This window comes from Drosophila melanogaster, chromosome 3R (genome assembly GCF_000001215.4).
Source record: "Drosophila melanogaster chromosome 3R".
NCBI classification, from domain to species: domain Eukaryota; kingdom Metazoa; phylum Arthropoda; class Insecta; order Diptera; family Drosophilidae; genus Drosophila; species Drosophila melanogaster.
The window spans coordinates 11,913,778-11,933,858 of record NT_033777.3 but is presented as its reverse complement, the minus strand read 5'-3'; the positions used below and the strand labels follow the sequence as shown (position 1 = coordinate 11,933,858).

The 20,081-nt window shown below is 40.7% G+C and overlaps 2 protein-coding genes across 2 annotated transcripts in view; one reads left to right on the top strand and one right to left on the bottom strand.

Annotated features, from left to right (window-relative positions):
- The window catches only part of Cad87A (Cadherin 87A), a 55,618-nt gene that overhangs the window by 15,271 nt on the left and 20,266 nt on the right, over positions 1 to 20,081 (top strand). Inside the window, exon 3 of the mRNA NM_169440.3 lies at positions 15,490 to 15,519. The gene's annotated coding sequence lies outside the window, so the exon portion shown is untranslated. The remainder of the gene's footprint in view (positions 1 to 15,489; positions 15,520 to 20,081) is intronic.
- CG14731 (uncharacterized protein) lies at positions 219 to 2,597 on the bottom strand. The gene is made up of 2 exons (NM_141873.3): positions 1,914 to 2,597; positions 219 to 1,596 (listed from the first exon to the last, which is right to left on the bottom strand). The coding sequence occupies exons 1-2, from the start codon at positions 2,570 to 2,572 to the stop codon at positions 330 to 332; spliced, it is 1,926 nt and encodes a 641-aa protein (NP_650130.1). The 5' UTR covers positions 2,573 to 2,597; the 3' UTR covers positions 219 to 329.

The window sequence follows — 20,081 nt, the reverse complement described above, 5'->3', positions numbered from 1 at the left end:
ATAAATTAAGCATTTCTAAATAAAATTGCAATATCATTACTCATTGTGGTTCACAAAAAAAGAGAAGTTAATATATATATATACAAATTTGTATTGTAATTTATACCTGCACATTGTTGGCAACTTAATCAGTAAACCACTGATAGTTGTGGTTTTTATGAGTCAATGATGTTTGTTTCCATGGGCATCTCAATTCTAAAAATGATACTCTGAAATGTATTTGTTTATTTGCTTTATTAAAAACATAGTCATTTAGTTCCTTCGTTACTCTGGTGGTTTTTAAAATGCAATTTGTAACTTTTAGATGCGAAGACAGAAGACAACTGAATCTAAGAACAATAGCAATAAATCTCGATGGGAGCTTCTCGGGCGCAAAATGATTGGTGTCTGTATTGATCAGTCCTTGTGATAGGTCCTTGCAGCGAGGTTTCATTTTTGGAAAGGACCGTGGCATCAAAATGGCCATTTCCTGGTTGCGTCACCAGTCGCACAATGATCGTTTTATTGAGCTTGTGTTGTTTTCTCAGATAGGCATCCTCCACATTGAGCAATTCCAGCTGTTCACACTGTGGATAGGGTGCAAGCAGTCGATTGATGTTGGCCACAGCGAGCTTGGCAATCCGCTGGATACTACGCACATTCCACGGTATCTTGACATATCCATCGCATTGGCAATAGTGAAGCGGAATGCGGGCAGAGAAGCAGCTACGCTCCTCAGGAATGGGCAGGAATAATGAAACGTTGTGATTGTTTCGCAGTCGCAGAGTACGATTCAAAATCCGCTCGTCACTAAGGTTTTCCAGATCGACCACATCTTTAAGGGTCTCGTGCAGATCGTAGGTGGTCACTAGGCGATGGGCGTTGGCTTCAAGATTTGCGAAGGCCAACGGAAAGCGTTCCCTTAGCGATCGTGGATATATAGCAACCATTATGGGCAGCGATGTTTCTCTCATGCCCTGAAATGTGTCCACAAAAGGACCATATCGCAGGCCATGATCAGACACAATTAGGACTAGGGTCCTCTCAAGGATTTTTCGTCTTTTTAAGGCGCGCATAATCCTATAGTACTCCCAGTCGGCCCGCTCCCCGTACTGAAAATAATCGTGAACGCCCATTGTCTGCCAAAAAAATGCAAAGAATCCTCGATCGTACATTCTTGCCTGCATATGGGGCAGCAAACGGTAGATAAAGTCGTACAGAACATGATGATATACTCGATCGCCACTGCATTTGATTTCAAGTGGTCCTCGTGCGAAATAAGTTGATCTCATGTGGATCTCGTTTATCACACTTCGCAAATAAAAGTCAGTTGGTCTTTTCTTAAAGCCGGGTCTCACATAAGTAAAGGTTCCCGCTACACGGGAATCCTCGCCAAAAATGGTGGCATAGCCAGCAGCCTGAAAATCATGCCACAGAAGGTGGCACCGATCGAAATTGGTCCCTCCGCTTGCTCCGTAACAGCCACTTTTGGCCTCCACTTCATCCACACTCTGACCGCTAAGCAATGGAATCAGATTCGGATACGAATTTTGCCCGACGCGGTTGTAGCCCCATAGTTCAGTGTGTGGCAAACCTTCTATCAAGTCCCTTACTCGACTGTAAATTTAATAGAATTATTTATATTGTTTGGCGTATTTGCTATGTAAGAAGGGCTCCTAGCGTATTTTTGACAATCAGAAAGTATTTTGAAATATTTACTAGCGAATCCTTTTGTTGTTGAATTGCTGCGACATATAAATGTCGGTGGTTTTTTATTATTGCAATCGAAGTTCATTTATGTTTTAATTGGATAACTGGTGATATCGACGCTATGTTTTTCTTTTGTTTGTTTCACACAAAACGAATAAACAAAAGAACAATTAAACAACGGCCCTTTGATAAAATTATGCAATTAAAACTTTTTAACTACTAACCTGAAGTATCGCTGGTAATGCATGTGGGAAATAGAGTCTATACCCAGTATTAGAACTGAAAGACGTTTCACTGGCGCTGAATTATTAACCTTTTGAGGGTTTGGGAATGGTAGAAATATAAAGACATCGTGATACACTAGACGACCATAGTCCATCCAGCACCAAACACGCAGAGTTATATTACCGGAATCTACCTTTGTGAAATTTCTCAATTTGCTAAAGCGAAACAATGTCGATTCAAAGTAGATATTCACAAAGTCATTAAACCGCACGAAGCGTTTGTAGGCGCAAAAGATATCGCTTAACCTCCGAACTCCTAGCTTTTTCCAAAGCTCCTTTGCACTGGCGATCAAGTACAGATAGTTCATTCCGTCAATGGATTGGGGCTTCATCAGTTTGATCATAGGGCACGCAGATGAGGGCATCGGTGTCATGTGGTACATCGCCGTGGGAGAAAAAGGATCCATGGAATTTATCTGGCATTGTGAGGAGTTCACAAATAGCATCTTATTATCCGGTTTTCCTTCTATAGGCGGCTGTTCTTTCATTTTATGTTCAACTTGTTCTCGAAAATTTATTAATACGTAGAGAATTATGCACATCAGTATTAATCTGAAGCTATTCTTCTTTATCTCAACAAAGCATTGGCTATATCCCATTTCAAAGTCTTATATTCCTTAGTTGTTAAAAAAAAGAGTAATAATTTTAAGGGCAGTCAAAAATTCGTATCAGGTAACTAGATCTTGTAAAAATATATTGCAAAACTGTTTGTAAAGGTTATCACCATTAGTAATAATTCTAATCAAAATTTCCAGAATATTCACTAGTTCCCAAAAATTGTAGTTATTTTACACGTAATCCTCTTTGTTTGATTGACTTTAAATTCAGTTTGTTTCCGCTCTCGCTTTTGTTGCACTTTGTTCTTTGTCAATTAGCATAGTTTACAGTTTCAGTTCTTTGGCCTTTCTGGCTTTGTTTGACTTTGCAAATAGAGAGAAGAGTACCATCCCAAACAAGGGAAAGCTTAAGTAGAAAAGGCATTCAAAATGGCATTTAGTGATTGAGTTTGTAGTCGGGCGTTTTTTAATTAGGCTAACTTGATTGGATTTTACACTTGCAGCTTGGCTTCTTTAGTTCTTTCTTCTATTCTACCAATTTGTAAGATAAGACAAGTAAGTTTTTCTACACATTTTGAAGTAGAAACCTATTCAAAGGAAATTAGTTAGTTTAGCAATAAAGTTAGTAGATAAATATCTGAGATGCGCGCCACAGGAGCATAGTTTTTAATGGGTTTTACTGGAAGAAGAATAACTTTATGATGACATTCCTCCGCAGATACGCCAATTTGAACTCTAAATTCATGCAGCTAGTTTTTTAAGTCCGCCTTAAATTACTGAATTGAAATCCACCGGTGGACCAGTGAGCATCGTGGATGCTTGACTCAGGAGCCATCCTTCAATCCGTCTGAGCCGGAGACCAAACGAGAGTAACCGGATCTATTTCATAGTCTGAGACAAAATGGGAATTGTGTTCCTCATTCAATTTTCATTCTCGTTTTCGCTATCCTTTTTATTGCTTCTCCGTTGGCGTATGCGAATTCCACGATGTTGTTTTCTTTAATTTTCCGCCAACGGAGGCAGCAAAGCGGCGGCTTCCTGCCTTCCTGTGATCCTTTTCCTTTCCAACAGTTGCTCTGGCTGTTTTCCATTCCTCGGTCATGTCTCGTTTGCAGCATCCTGTATCCTGTGTAAAACATATGCATACATTTTATACCATTACAGCATAACAATATTGCATTTGCAGAAACATTTCTCTCACCGCTATCCTTTTCCTTATTTTTGGATACCGCTTCCCTTACTTTTTGCCATCGCCACCCTTACCGCCAACTGTCTTGCGTTATGTGAATCCAGCGCGAATCCTGTGGATCCTAGCGACCTCTTGCCACCATCCATTGCGCTCACCCACGCTAGCTTTGAGTTACAATTTCCCCGTGCATACCCTGTAGATTTTAGTTAAAAGTATAGTTTGGTGGTTAATTAGCTTTAGAAAATATATGAATAATGGTTACAGTTCGTAAGATTATTTTGTGGTGTCCCTGAAATGTGTAAAAATCATTCAAATGTGTGATAAAAATCTCCACAAAAAAAACCTCATAAATATACACATCTCAAAAGATTTTACAGGATATGCTTGGATTCCCATGGCCCCTATTAAAAACTTCTTCTTTGCCCTGATTGTTGTTGTTTTATTTCGTTGAATTTCAGTTTCAGTTTTTGGTTTTGGCCAAAGGTTTTACCTGCGCTTTCGCCACCCACCAAAATCACCCACCAGCATCTCTCAGCTCGACTCGGATCGACTTGGATTTCGCCCACCCGCTGCCTGCTCCAATTACAGTTTGCATAGTTGAGTGTCGTCTGCGGAAATTTGTTTATTTTACGCGCATTGCGTTTCGCGTTGCCTCGGTTTGGCTGGATAACCATCCTGCCTCGCCTTCTGCCCAGGATCCTTTGGATTCGGAGAAGCAGAGCGACACAACGAGACATGACGACGGCACATCCTACGACCGACTCGCTAAGACAAACTGACAGCTAAATGCGTCAGACTCGTTGCAGATTTCATTTGGCGTGAATTCTTCTCTACATTTCCCCCTTCCCTGCTGTATATAATTCTCCTTTTTTTATGGTTTTGTTCCGTTTTTGCCAATGTATTTTGCATTTTTGTAGCTTTCGTTGACATTTCCCTGGGCTGCGAAACCTTGTGCATTGAGCAGGTTTATAGCTTTTCCTCTGCTACCATCGTTTCTGAAGCTGATGCTTCGGTGCAAGTTACCGCCGCAGTTACATTCAGAGTTGAATACGACAAAAAAGAGATGATATCAAGAAATGTCAGATGCAGCCGTGACTACCGAAAAAAAGGCAACAAAAAATCTAGAGAAGAAAAAAAAAAACACTGCGACGAATCGTGGAAATTGCCAGGATGAATGCTGAAGTCCGTTCACCACTGCGTATGTGCAATAAGTTCTTCTTCAAATTGCGTTACGTATACACAGACAAAAATCATGGAAACCTAATGAAAATGTCGTTGTGGCTGTGGATAACATAAAAGTTTGTGATGAGTGGTTGTTGTTTGTCTATAGCGTTTTAGGTTCTTGCATTTAAAAGTAATTGGATAACGATGGGCTGCATAGAAGGCAAATTGCTTGCTTGGTTTGGGTTTGTTTTTCTATTTTTTTTTTTTTAAGGTCTTAAAAGCAGATACTATAATGTGAAGTAGTCGGTATCTATTAAATGGAATTTGTGTGCAAAATATGTGTACTGGTTGTGTTATGTCTAAACGTGATCGGCTTTATAATCATATTAAAATGAAATCAGATTTCAGACAATCCAAATTGGATGACTTTGCTTGGTGCAGTAATTGATTCAATTGGTCTCTTCATCCTGCAGTGGACACAGAATTGCCTTATGGCAATGTCATCGGACGGACAATTTTGGCCTGGTCGTGAAGAGTTCGAGGAGGGTTTCAATCACTTGACATGTTCAGCAGTCAATTTGTGGATTGCTGGGATTGCAGCTCCTCCTTCTGATTTTCCTCCTAATACTGCTACTTTTGCTTAGTGCTCATCATCTGCCAGTGTTCATCCTTGCTTCTACACCCCCGCCTCTTGCCGGTGTGGCATGTTGCAAGTCCTTGTGCTGGCTGACTGACCAACCAGAAGAGTCGGGTCCAGTATGCAGTTGCCCTGTGGCCCGGTATGCCAACCTGTCAGAGGACTCAGCATATGAGTATGCGTCCGAGGGAGGATGTTGCTGCTGCGGTTGCCGCAACTTCTACACCTGCTGCTGCTCTGGCCGTTGTCCTGGTCAACAACTATGCGTTGACAGTGGGCTCCTCAAAACCTTTGCCCAAATGTGCCCGTAGATGCTGGAAGGGCGGTTGGAATGAACAGCTAACAAGCCGATCATCGTCCCACATGCGGTGGCTAAAACATTACCCAAACACACTCAAAGAAAATGGTTAAGAGTTATCTTCAAATATAATTTCCTTCATATAGATAGATTGTGCTAAAAATTATTTTCAATAAGGAGTAATATATTATTTTATTAAAAAATGTTGTTTATAAGTTTAAAATATATTAACTGTAATTTCCTTTAAATAATATACGTTTTTCACGATATTTACGTAAGTTCGTTCTTCAATTGCGAAACGCAATAAAACATGTAAGGCGAACATTTTCATCTGACTTTTTCCTGTGATTGCCGTTTGTCAAGCTACAAAATTACTTGGTTTGGCCAAAGATTGGTCTGGGGCGGTAGCTACCCAGGACCAACTTGCTGCCAATAACTCAACTAATTGTCGCTGCAAGTGGCCCCCCGTTCTTGCGTCGTGTTTCATGGATTTACGCCCACCCTGCTGGCAGAAAAATGAGCTACGAATTGTTAATTTCGAGCTGCAGCTGAGCAAAGAAATCGTTTTGCCAGCCAAGCGAACGCAGTCGAGTGGCAGCATTATTAAGGCCTTGTCAGCGGCAGGAAAAGCGGCGGTAGCAGCCGCACGTGGCGCAAATTGTGGCATAAAACGGTAGCAAAGACACCTGCTGGCTGCTCTGCATATTAATAAGTTGCTCGGGCCACGCTTTTCCAGCCACCATAATGTATATTTCCTCCTGCTTTAGTTCGAGCCAGGCTAGTGGGTTGGCTGTGGCCCAGCTGGCCATAGTTGGGCATTCATTAGACTCGTTGGACGATTGCTCTAGTTGTTCTGCTCCTGCCGCTGTTGTTGTCCAACGGTGCGTATACGTTGTCGTTGCAGCGGTTGGTAGAGGCCCTTGCTTTAAGTCTTAAATCATTGGTCAATAAATTGTGGTAAATGTCGAAATTTTAAACTATCCTGGTACTTTAAAGCATATATATGTGTTTGTCGCTTAATATGAAATTGTTTATGAACAATTCCGTAAAAAATATATATTCAAGATTTTTTCCACGAAAGACTCTCGTAGTGATAGATCTAACCATGTTTGGAAAAACGTCTCGTTTGTAGCCCATTTGTAATTGACCGAGTTTGCACCGCAATCCCAATGGTTTTCTTGTGTTTCAACCAATCGAAGAACACGAACGCTAATGGTCTAAGCTGCATCTGAATACACAGCAGCTGAAAGGAAAAAAATAACGATAGTCTGGCGACAGAATGTCTGCAGTCTGCAGCAGGATTCCGTGTCTCTTTCTGTGTCTGTCCTTTCAACTGCATTGCCGCACTGCTGAACTTGAGTTGGGGCCTTGGTTTGAGCGGATTTCATTGTGTGCCGAGGGGGTGATGGGAATGGGAATGGGAATGGGACCCAATACTGACGCCACAGATTCCCGTGGCAGCCGAAAACGTCTCCGCGCTCCTGATCCTTCTAACGACTCTGTAGCCAGTTGCCAAATTTACTTCAATTTTTTATTTGCCGCCATGGCACGTAGAGCGTGCTAAATTTTCCGCACGCATTCTTCGTTCTATCTCTATCTCCCTAGCTCTACCTATATCGTTATATCTACGGAACTCGGCCCTATTCACGTATCTAATGCACCAATATACTGGTTAGGCATATCCTGTAAATGGTGAATAATGCTATTTTGTATTATAATATTTCCATTCGCATTCATTGCAAAAGTTAATATGCTAAGTGCGCATGAAATTCTCTTAATTAATAGCTTAATGTGATTTGTGATAAATGATTAGATTCTTGATAGATTATTGGTTGTACATAAAATTATGAGTACAATGGTAATTTGCATACAAAGGAGTTTCACATTTCGCTGAAATAATAAGTTGGCGTTTAAATCAGATACATAAATGTGGTTTATGTGCTTTTGCAACACAACATACTCGCCTTTTGTGTTTTTCCAGATTGAATTTTTTTTAATTAGAGGGTATTTTGGATTTTAAACCCAACGCAGTAGCTATCCGTTTTGTTCTCGATGAGTGCACTCCATTGCCGGTGGCTCGCTCGGCCAGTCTGGCAGTTTGCCAAAAAACTGTCAAAGCAACACGAGACAACGCCTCCTGTCGCCATCCAGATTTCCGCCCATGGAAAGTCGAATATCCTGCCGGAGGACAGGGACAGGGATAGATACAGGGACAAGGACAGGGACAGGGACAGGGACAGGGACATGTGTGAATGCCAGTAGAAGCTCGCTATGAAAATTCTATACAAATAAAAATGCAATTCACACAAATGGACTTTTGTCCCCTTCGTTTCGCTGTAAAACACTGACAGGCGCATTGGGAATAGTCGGGGCTGCTGGCGGTGGAGGGTGTCAAAAAAAATCAGTGATAAACGTGAACAAGCGGCAAAGATTGAATTAGTTTGTCGGACTCTTTTTGGGTTTTGGTCGGCAGGACAAAAGTGGACAAGTGAATCGAGTGAGCCAGGCGGTGTAGGGATTGCAGTGCCGGGCGGGGGGATACTCTTTGGGTGCCATAGTTCATTTGTTGTACTCTCTGCCTCACTCGAATTTCCTGTCAAATGCATTTATTGATTTACTCCATAAATCCATTGTTTAATGGTTTCTACCAAATGCAGAAGGAGAAAACAATGAATGACAGCAAATCTATGACATGGCATCTAATTGAATTTTTGCATGTCGCTCTAATGCTTAATTGAAAAAAGACCGACAAATCGAACGACAAAGCTATATATTATAGTTTGTTTAATTTGACATGATTTAAATGTTATGCTTTTGAAATAAATTTATTTAAAATAGCACACCAACTGATTGTCAAATATAATGAAATGAACTAGATAAATGTATAATAATTTGTACTAAATGAAACCATTTGTTTTGTTAGATAATGTACAGATTTTTTGGTTGGCTTTCTTATGGCCTAAACGGCAAAACAACAATTGCTTTGAATTGTAGTTTGTTAAAACCCAGAGTATTGCATTTAGCTATAAAAAGTTTGTACCCTACTCCGAATGAAACAGCATAGTTGTCAATAATTGTTCAAGCAAACAATTTCGATTTCCGCAATCCCAACAACTTGGCGATGATCACGTTTCATTGTTAGGGCTGCAAATAGTTTAGTAATAAATGGGCTAAACTCAAAAACCCTTTAGCAGCCACAACAGAATTGCTAACAATGCAAAACAAGCTAAAACGATAGAAGGTCAGGTTTGGGCACTTTTCCAGCAATATTCAGGGCAATTTTGTCGGAGTTGACAATTTGTTATTAAGCCATCCGCCCAGGAGGGCGTATATGTGTTATATGCCTGTTTCCATATTCATGAATTGCCTATCCTCAAGACAGAGGCACGTGCATCTCGATTATTTTGAATAATGACCATACTGCACGCATTCGCATTCGATCGAAGTGGGTGACAGCCTGACATGTTTCATAAATATTCAAAATGCATTTTGTGCAGACTCCTCCGACATTGATGCTGATGGTGATGCCGGTGATGTGCACCATGTGGGCTCAGGCTGAGATATCATGTCCGAAAAATTCCACAGATTACTTCTCTTGTATGAATTCATAGCTCTCGAAACGAGCAAAAATAAGTAAGAATATTTTCCGGCTGCATGTAAAGCCTTTCGAATGCCTCGTTATGTTTTTGTACAAAAATATTTATATTTATTTAATACATTACGCTTTGTCGTACACAATTAGTATCTACTTGGAAGGAAATTGTAAAACATTTTTGAATTACCTTACTATATTTTATCCTTTGGATTAGTATAGCGTGGACTACAACGATTTATGAATGTTGAACAAACAGTTACCAACCTACATTAAGAATGCATATGCCTATGCGCACGAAATTGAATAGGTAGCAGATGACTGCAGTTGGTCCTGTTCGGACTGACCATGACTGATGTGCTGCTGAAAACGTATTTATACAATTTATGCACTGCCCACACCAGAGGTCCTCGAGTGCCCAACTTGGCAAGTGGATTCTTCACTTTATGACCGGGACGAACTCAACAGCTTTACGGATGGATTGAAACTATTTCGAATCTATTTGGTAGCACGAGTGCTTCTTTGCTTATATCTCGAATTATTTATTTGTTTAGCAGCCAGCCGGCTCCTCTCGCAAATAGAATAAACGATGCTTGCGATGGCGCCTTATACTTTCGGGAGTAACCATGGATGGTTGGATCAATTAGGCCAAAAGTCAACAGTTGTCAATTAAATGGAAATGACAGGAAAATTGGGAGCTCCGTTTTGTGGCCCCAAATAAACGTTAGAGTCAACTAATTGGGTCTTTAAAGCATTTGAGTTGCTCGACGCGTTGAGAGGAATGAACTCAGGTGGCCACTCGAAGATTCTCATTAATTTCGGAGAATAAACTGCTAGACATTGATGGCCTGGCCAGGGGGATTGGCGGTGGAAGAGCAAGACATTCACCTTTAGCTAATCATCAAGAGAATACCCCCTGCCCGACTCCCCGTCCATCCCGCCGTTGTAGAAAAAGTGTTTAATTACAGGGCACAGTAAATCCGCCAGCATATTGACCCAGCCAAGTGGAACGTGTCGAGTACGGTTAGTTAGAGCGAGTAAGCAGGTGCCTCTGCCATCCTCCTCTCTCTCCGCCTCTAACGCTTAACCCTTTGACAAGCTCTCAGACTAAACGCAAAATAGCAGGAAAAAAAGATCGAAAACAGCAAAGACAAATGAACAGATAGCAAATGTCATTAGTATTCAAGTTTGGGCTTTGGGGCGAGGGTTAAACGAGAACTTCAAGGTGTTATCTATTCAGCCAATCTGGTGGCTCAAAAATGGGGGAACGATAAAATTTGTTCGAGTGCCATTCTGGTAATTGGAAAAATATCATTCCTAATCTTCTATTTTAAGTGGAAACAAAAATTCTTAAGAAAATGTGTAAATATTGATGCGCTTATAGCTTTAAGTACCAAGGTTTCAGTTTTCGAAATTTACAAGTTCGTCATTAAATTAGTAGGATTAAATAAGTTAGGATCCCCTAAGATCATACAATTTAATGAAATCTCATTACTTACATAATCACGATAGCATTTCCAAATTAATTTAGATATTTATTTAATTATAACATCAAAGCGTACGCTGTTTGTTTACTATATTTTATATTGTTAAAGCAACCCTATGCGACTGTGCACACTTCTTTGCCATCTTATGTTTGCTTTCGTCCTGGTCGTTGCCCGCTGTCCTGGGTCCTTTCGCCATCTGTGGGTCACACGCATACGCAAGGAGGGCATTTGGCCCGGAGGAATGGATTTCGTGGGGTTGGGGCGGTGGAATCAGAGTGTTTTGGTGTGGCACTCATTGGTGCGTAGTCTGCCGTCGGCGACCTTTTGGCTGACTTTTCCACTTTGACGAAATTAAATCTGCAATGCTAAAATGATGATGGACGGACTTGTGTGAGTGTGTGTGTGTGTGTGTGCGTATGTTACGCTCGAATGCCAATTGAAAAAGAGACCAGCTGTGAGTGGATGGGGAACTTTGATGTGGATGACGCTTTTGTATAAGCCGGGAGTTACCATCAATCTTTACAAAATTTAAATTATTAATGTCAAATTGATTAAATAATATTATCCAACTTATAATTTCTTAAGCTTTAAACATTCCGGAAGCGATAGTCTTGAAAAGCTAGAACGTGTCAATAAAGTGGGTCAAAATGCGAACATGCGTCTTTATTTTGAATAAGAATTAAACCAGTAAGCGTAAGATAAGTAAACACTATATGTAATCAGTGAAAGATTATTAACAGCACTGCCGTTTCCGGTGAAAGTGTGATAAGAAAATAGTAAAAAGCTTAATCTCAATAAATTCGCTAAAATTGCTAAGAAATTGTTACAAAATATTGAATTTCGATTTCATTGACATGTATCCTAATGGAGGATTAGGTCATCCATGTTTAAAATTTATCTCAAAATACCCCAAAATGCAAGTCTTAATTTCATATTTTACTTGCATTTGTGTATATCCATCTGCTTTGTTCTTTTCCCTGAAGCGGCGACTAATGCAGACGTCCAGCATTTTAGTCCAATTCCATGCTCACATTCATCTCCAGATCAGAAGCTGGGAATCGGAAAGGGAATCGGAAAAGCGAGGGAGTTACGGAATCAAACGCAGCGACCGAAGCAAAATCAGGGGCAACAACAACTGCACTGGCTTTAGAATGAAACACTTTAGTAATTGGTAGCTTATTTCCATCAGCAGGCGAAATGGCTTGCGGGGTCGGAGTTTTCCAGTCCAGGGGACGAAGAACTAAAGGAAATGAAGGGACAGAGCCAGAAAAGAGGACCAGTGCTGGAGCCGGAGAGCCAGGACTAAAGCCAGAGCTAACGGCATCACGATTATGCACAAAAGCCCGACTGTCAAGCTTAATGTGAAATGTCGCACAAATGAAACAAATGCAAAAAGCGATAGGTTGGGCCAGCCCTGGGGGAGGCGGTAGGAGGTGGGTGGATAAATAAAATGGAAATGACACATCTTACACATGGCTTTAAGACAAGGTTATATTGTGTGCGCTTTTGGACATCCAAACTTCAAGAGAATCTCCACACAAATACGCAAAGATACTCGCATATAAATATGTATATATCTGGTTCGTACAATCTCCTGCTGGCTTATATATGTATGGTGTCTAGATGCTCCTGGGTGTCTCCCGTAGGACAGCCAGTCCAAGAAGAGCGTGAAGGTAGAGGAGCCATGGTGAAAAAAGAATGCGGAAAAAAAGGTTCCTACTTTGACATAATTAAACGCATTTGAAAGATGAAGATGTCGCCCTCGTCGCAAATGGGAAGAACAGGGGGAACAGGAGCAAGATGAAGAAGTTGATGGTGACAGCTGCACCCCAATCCAACCACCACCTTTTGAGCCTGATTCATGACATGGCCATATATAGGCAAAGGTGTGGCAATCTGCCACCTTAGTAACCTTACCCCACCCGCCGTCGCATCGCACTGATGATGAAGCTGATTATGTTTGGCTCTGTGGCTACGTCCTATCTTCCGCCTCTTTTGGCCATATCTTCGTCTTGAATTTTTTACTTGGCCCTCTGAAGAAGATGAAGTGCTCTTGGTCTATCAATATCACACTGAAATATATTAGGGGGGCAATAAACTAATGTGAAAAAAGAATTTACAAAAATAACTCTTTACAATCTATGGTATGCTACTTTTTGTGTTCCAAATGAAGTTTACCACATTTAAATCGTGAATTTCACAACTATTTTTCGCAGTGTCTCCCTGCAGATAGCAATATTCTCTGAGCAACAGCATATACACCGTGCCTCACCTGTGCAGCAAGTTGCAAAGATTTGTGCGGCATTCGAGGCATTTTATTTGAGTTATTTAGTTGGTCGGCTGATGATATTTAACCCCCCCCCCTCCCCCTCCCCCTCTCTATCATTCTGGTTCCACTTGCCATTGCTGCTGGCATTTTATGGCTGCCATTTCTCTTATTTAAGGTGCGAGCGCATCAGCAATGCCACAATTCCGGTTCTTTTCCTTCGGCTTCAACAGCTCGTTGTTGTGGTGGCTGCTGCGGTTGATGTTGTTGCTGTTAAATCCATAAATTATGCAGACATTTAGCAGCAGCCACGAGACCGAGGAAAATTACGTATACGCCGCGTGTTCGCCGCTTGTCCGTTCATAATTTAAGTTTTTCCCGCTTTCGGCAGTTTGCTCTTCTTGCCTGCCACCATTGCCGCCGTTCTCTTCTCGGCTAACTGACGTTGTTCTTGTTTGTCAACATGTCTCAGGATGTTGGCAGCATTTTATTATTGCTGCGGTTGTTCCTGTTGTTGAATCTATATTTCTGGGTGCGATTGTGTGTCTTCTTATCTGTGTACCGCCTGCGGCCATGGTGATAACTCTGATGACGTTGATGAAAAACTTTTGATTGATGTGGTGGCAAAAACTTCATGTTTGTCATTAGGCGCAACTAGAGGATGTCGTGCTGGGTAAAGTGGGCCAACAGGGAAGCCAAAGGGTTTCCTTTCGGTTGTGTTTTTGGGCCATATCGACGAGCGGTGGGCGAAGGAGTCAACTTTTTGGCATAGCAAACGACAGTAGGCAAAAAGTTCGTTCACCACGCGCGTCTGTGGATGCAGCACTCGAAGGCTTCTGCACAAAGTTTTGTTTATTAATTAATTGAGGGCTCGTGCATGTGAGTAGTTCGAAAAGAGTTGCTTCCATTCAGAGTAAAAGTTTCAGAGATTCTCAGTCCATATGGTTTTTGGTGCGGATTCATTAAGTACTATTTTCGTAAAGCAAATCAGATCATAAATATATACTAAAGATTGGGGTTTTCTCACATATTGGCATTTGAGTAACAAATACCAATGGTAGCTGGATTATAAATAAAAAGAGTAAGTTAAATAGGAAGCTGTCTATCAAAAAATATATTACTAGTATACTAGTCAGATGATGCAATTAAGCCTTGACATAAAAATAGTTACCAATCCAACTATTCACGAACTAGCCTGCATGTTTGGCAATGGCAACCTTGGCAACGCCTAACGAGATGTTCCCAGTTCCTGTTGGCTGGGTTGGGTACCCTTATTTGGAGCTGCGGCTGCAACTATAGTTTTACCTGAGGCCCTTAACTATACCAGGCCTGCATCCTACAAGTCGGAGCCATTCATTACGGCGTGTTTGCCTTTGCCTAGTTGCAACCAACAATGCCACACTTTTCCCCACTTCGTAGTACTTCCTTCTGCCCGTTTTTTTTTTGTTATTTTAGTTCTGCTTTTTTCCATAGCATTTTCCTCTTTCCTCATCTCTAACGCCGTTTTGTTGGGTACTTTTTAAACTTTTCTCGTTATTTTTGCACATTCGCTTGGGTTTTATGGGCACTGCTACACTAATTACCTTGTTTTTCGGAGAATTAACTTTTCGATTACTGTTGCCACAGTTTGTTACTGCTGCCAAGAAGAAGAAACTTACAAGTGCAGTTTTTAGAATGAAAAAAAAAAAAATTCGAAGATGAAGGGTCGAAGAATTGTATAACGAGTAAATTGTTTCTCGGATAGCCCCTCTGAATGCCGCACATTTTTCAAAAAATTATGGAAATATGCTAAAACGCACTGGAGAGCAGCAAATCACAGACAGATTTTGTGGCTGCAAATTTTGCGGTTTGGCAGTTTGAAAGCCCACATTCACCCCCTGCTGCCCTGTGGCCTATGGAAACCCTTCTTTTTATTCACACTTTCATGGGGGGCAGTAAATTGGGGTCGACCTTGTTAAGTTGAAGTTGATTTTTTTCAGAGTGTGCCACAATACATATGCCCCCACTCGAGTATATAGAATACACATATGTATAGTTTAATAAAAATTCGTTCCATTAAGTAAGGTACCTTCTATTAATTGTACAAACGTTGTAGTAGTATACTTGAAAGGGGTGTTGGTCAAGGCATGATAAATAATAATTCCATTTTCTTAATGAAATTAAAATCTTATAAAAGATATACTTCTAAAGTAGTTTTAAAGTTTTTCAAGAACTGCTTCTAAACTGACTCTAAACTTTTTTACTTGCGAACTTGTTATTTTCTCAAGCTGGCAACTTTTTAATGAAACTGCAATTTAATAATTAAATCTTCTTTGTTTACTTTCAGCATCAACAAGAGTGATAATCAGTATTAAAGGTAAGAGTAATTTTGTTTGTGTAACAAATGTAAATTAGAAAATAATACATCTTACCATTAGCTTTTCCCACTGACTTTTTGCAAAACAAAATCATCTTTTTGCATTAAAGCATATTTGCTTTCATTAATTTCATGCTGAGTTTGCCTGAGTGCACTGTTATGTACTAAGGGTTGTTTTAATTAAGGAAATATCCCCAATGACGCATTAAGCCCCGGGTTTTAATCTAAAAACTACAAACTGTAATCAGGTTACAAAAATTTTGCAAATGGAGAAAAATGAAATATTTTCTCTTAAATACAAGAATTCCAGAAAGGGCCTTTACATTTTATTAAAATATGTTAGCTTACAAGTGCAAGCATTCCAATCTCCAGTCAGCGTTTTCCATTCACTCAGTCATCTTACTTCAATCTAAGCTGTCAGCGAAGCTTATTTCATTCATTTTTTCATCTCCTCTGAAATGGGGAACATCTTCATGAAGTTAATTACTAGGAAATGCTGCAGTGATTTTTGCTCGGAAGCGACGCGCCCCGAAACTGGCCATCGGCTCCAGATGCCTCTCGGACTGACCGTCGTTTACATTTTTCTTGAGCATTTTCCCTTTTGCCATTCTCAAATGTAATTACATTTCATTTTTCTCGCTTCGCATCTTTCGGTCGTTTCATCTCTTCATATCCCCGTATCTCGGAGGACTCGGAGTCGTTCATTATCCGGCCCTGTCCATAACATTTTGTTGCACAGTCGTCGCTAATCTTGGTCGACAAGTTCCTCTCTTCTGTCCCATCTACATCCCCAACCCGATCTCCATTCTGCTCCTTTTCATTTCCCCGGGCTATCTGTCCCTGTTTCTTGGCGACTGTTTAAATGTCAGTTAAAATCCCATAAATTCTCCTTAAATGACTTCTGTCTGCCGCAATTTCGTTTGCCAGTACTGCTGACCCTGGCTACATTCGGTTCGGATATGGGCAAAATGGCCAAGACGAATGGCCAAGAAGAATTGCAGTTGGCTGTTGGGCTGGAAGATGGTCTGAATTAGCTCTAAGAGGCGGCAAATCACACAAAAACTTGTAGTCTCCCCGTAACTTAAGCTTTAATTCATTCTTAACTGAACGATAAGATGTCGCTTTTCTTCATTCGTCTTACTTGGCCAAGAATCAGTTGGCCAAGTGAAATAGCAAATCAGGGATTTCTTCGGCTTTCTGCAAGTCCAATGACGCAACAACATGCAAGTTGCAACTAACAACTTGCAACTTGTGCAATTGGTTCAATAAACTCATTAAACGCTTTCAACTTTCTGTTTCTCGTTTTAACAAAGTTTTTTTTTTGTTCCTTCCCTTTTTTTTGTACTTGGCGCAAACTTTTCTGGGCAGAAATGGCGGTCATTCGGTCGCCTTTTGGCTCGTTTTCAACTTGTCGCATTATCCCTTTTATTGTCGTCGACATTTGCAACGCATTATCCTTGGCAGCTATTTCTGTTTTGGCTTTTTTTTGCTGAATAGAAGATTCTCTTTATTTATTTTTTTTTTTTCATTTTTTATACTCTGCCAGCGGCTAACTCTGTTGGGCAGTTTGACTAATGTGGGGCATAAAAAATGAATCAGTGCAATGGGATTGCGTCAAAGTGAATTTTAAATCCATTTAAAACAGGCACCTAGTTAATCCAATGTAACTGGATTTAAATGTAATTGTGTCATAAAGTTAAAGTAAATAGGGTTTTGTTCGATTACATTTTACTTGTTTTAAGGGTGGATAACTGATAATTGTTCCAATTTTTCAACTGTTCTATCGAGGTGGAATGTACATAAACCATTCTATGATCTCATTGGCACTTGTGCCCATTCCTTGCCAATAAATATTTGGCCCAGAAAGCATTTAACTTATTTGCCTATTTCTGGCTGACTGGCTGGCTTTGTTCCTTCTCCTTGGGCTCCTTGCCAAACAGGCGGCGGCAAACAATAAATTGTGTGTGCGGAATTTAAGCGCGGCCACATTTTAATTTGTGGCAGCAACAGCCTGCGGCAGGAGTAGCAGTAGTAGCAAGAGAATCGGTTTTGCTATATGAAAAAGCCACCGGCAGCATCCGATTCTATGCCTCAGCCTAACACCTTAGCACTGCCCCACTGCAACCCTCCTTCAATTTTGCGGAAAAGCCGCAGCATTCATCGCTGCCTGGCTGCGGCTACAGCCTCAACCATAACTATGATAACGAGTGGCTCAGACGGGGGATTTCGAAGTAAATGGTGGAGCTGGGGGAATGTCAATTTATTTGTTGTGCCACCAACCGCAGCTAGCTGGCGGGCTGGCTGGGTTTTCCTTGTGCTGTGATTCTTTTGGAGGTTTTGCCAATTTGTCGGCTTCCTATTTTTTTGGCTTTGCATATTTTTTCCTCCTTAATACTAGCGGCGTGGAAATTCTTTATGAAAACTTTGTTTACAACAATCAACTCACCGTGCCATCCTAGACCCGCGCGCACTTGCACTTACTCCTTACAGTATTGAGTTGACAATATTTTTAATAGAAACTCTGTCTGCCAGTCTGCCAGCCCAACTTTTCCCTTACTGACTTGATGGGTGGAGGGAGAACCACCAAGTTGGAACTCTCGCTTCGGCTTGTGTTTGTGTTTCAATTTGTGTGCCTTTTATAGAATTATGCACTTTTACCAGCTTGCCTCGAGATGCTCGAGTTGGGCAACAATTTGGAGCCAATTGAGTTGCAACTTTTCAGTTCATTCTATTCTGTTTTCTGGAGAATGCATATTCGATGGTATACCATCATAGCTGGCAGAATCAGCTTAGGGATATGAAATGATTAATTTAAAATATAATTATGATGACATGTTTCATTTGCCAATGAAAATTGCTTTTCGATGTTGGTGAAAAATCGATTGATTTCTAATTCTATCCCTTCTCAAACCAAGTTTCTTGAACGACTTGTGTGCACACAACCAACAGCCTAATCAATCTCCTTTTAATTATCTAATTCGCTTTTGTAATTTGCTCAACTAATTTGCAATGCTAATCCCTAGGCAACTGCACTTCCGAATCGGATTTTAACTCTGATTCCGATTCCATTTCCATTTGCCATATAAAGCATTTGGAATTTGTTTTACTTTTCCTTCTTCCATTCACTTGTACACTTGTGTTCCCCCCCATTTGGCAGTCCATAAAGAGTTCTTCCCACGTCCTTTCCTTTTAGGCCATTAATTTCTGGCTAAGTCAGGGGGTAACTGGTGTTGGTTAAGCTGGCCGGGTGGGAGTTCTGCGGCCAAAAGCAATACCATCATCCATCGAAGGCCGTAAAAGTTGAAATGCGAATGAGAACGAAATGTTTTACTCGCAATTTGCGCCGTGTTTTTGTCTCATTAAAAGCTGTCAATTGTTCGTCATTGTAATTAAAGAAGGCCTTTAAATATCTGTGGGCATACTCCCAGTGCAGAATGCACACAATCCATTCCGCAATTTAAGGAATTTCATTCTGGTTGACAATAAAGTTTTGCCACTTTTGTTCAACACCTCTTCTTATATGGCCTCTGGCAATTTGTAGTCCTTCTTATATAATTTTTATTGCACAAGAGGGTGGGGGGGGGGTGTGAAGTGGCATGGACGGGGAAATCCTTGAAATCCTTGGCGCCGAAAGCGTGTAATAAAGCTCAGTGGATATATGTACATATATTATATACGAGGTGATCTTCTTTTTCTCCTTCCTGTGGGGTTGGTCAGTAAGCAGCAGTGGGCTCTGCTGTTCAGGGACTGCAGTCACTGCTGCAGTGCCGATTATTAAGGGACAAAGGAAGAGTTCGTCCTGGGAGTCCTTTTCCACAGCGTCATTGCCTATGATAAATGGTTGGGAAATAAGGAATGAAGAATAAAACGAAAGACTACTTGCTTCAGTGAAATAATTGAAATTTAAGTAACAGTTATTCAGCAAAGACATTCAGTTAATATGATAAATTTGTTCTTTTATTTAAGTGAGTAGGTAAAAATGTATATCAAATAATTTGAAAGCCACATATAGCGTTTATTAATGATGCTTCTTTTTGCCTTGCAATCTCAATAAAACAAGCTAGCTTAGACTCTTATAAGCTGATCATAAAGGCATCAACTGATATAAAGCAAACTCAAATAATACTCCATAGAGTAAGAGGCTAATAAAAGCGAAGAATATTCATGGAAAATAGTCTCATCCCCATCCATCGTGAACTTAGTGATGCTCTTCCTGCTTTTGCCACCCATCATCCTATTCCAAAAGAGGGCTTAATGCATTATGAGCCTTTTGGCCTTTTGTGCTGCTGGCTGCTCTTCCACTTGAGTTGTGTCAATCCCCGGCTAAGACTCTGTTGCCACAATCAAGTTCATTGGCCAAATCCAACCACACAAACACACACACACACGCAAAAGAAAAAGGCAGATGTCGAAAAAGATGGGGATGGGCACGGACTTATTGTGGAGTATCTATAAAAGTCATTAGACTTAAAGTTTTTACAGTTTCTTTTCCACCCACAAAGGTGCAAACGACTTGTTGAGGTTAACCTGAAGTGATTCGGTTGCGAATTTTCGCACCCTGC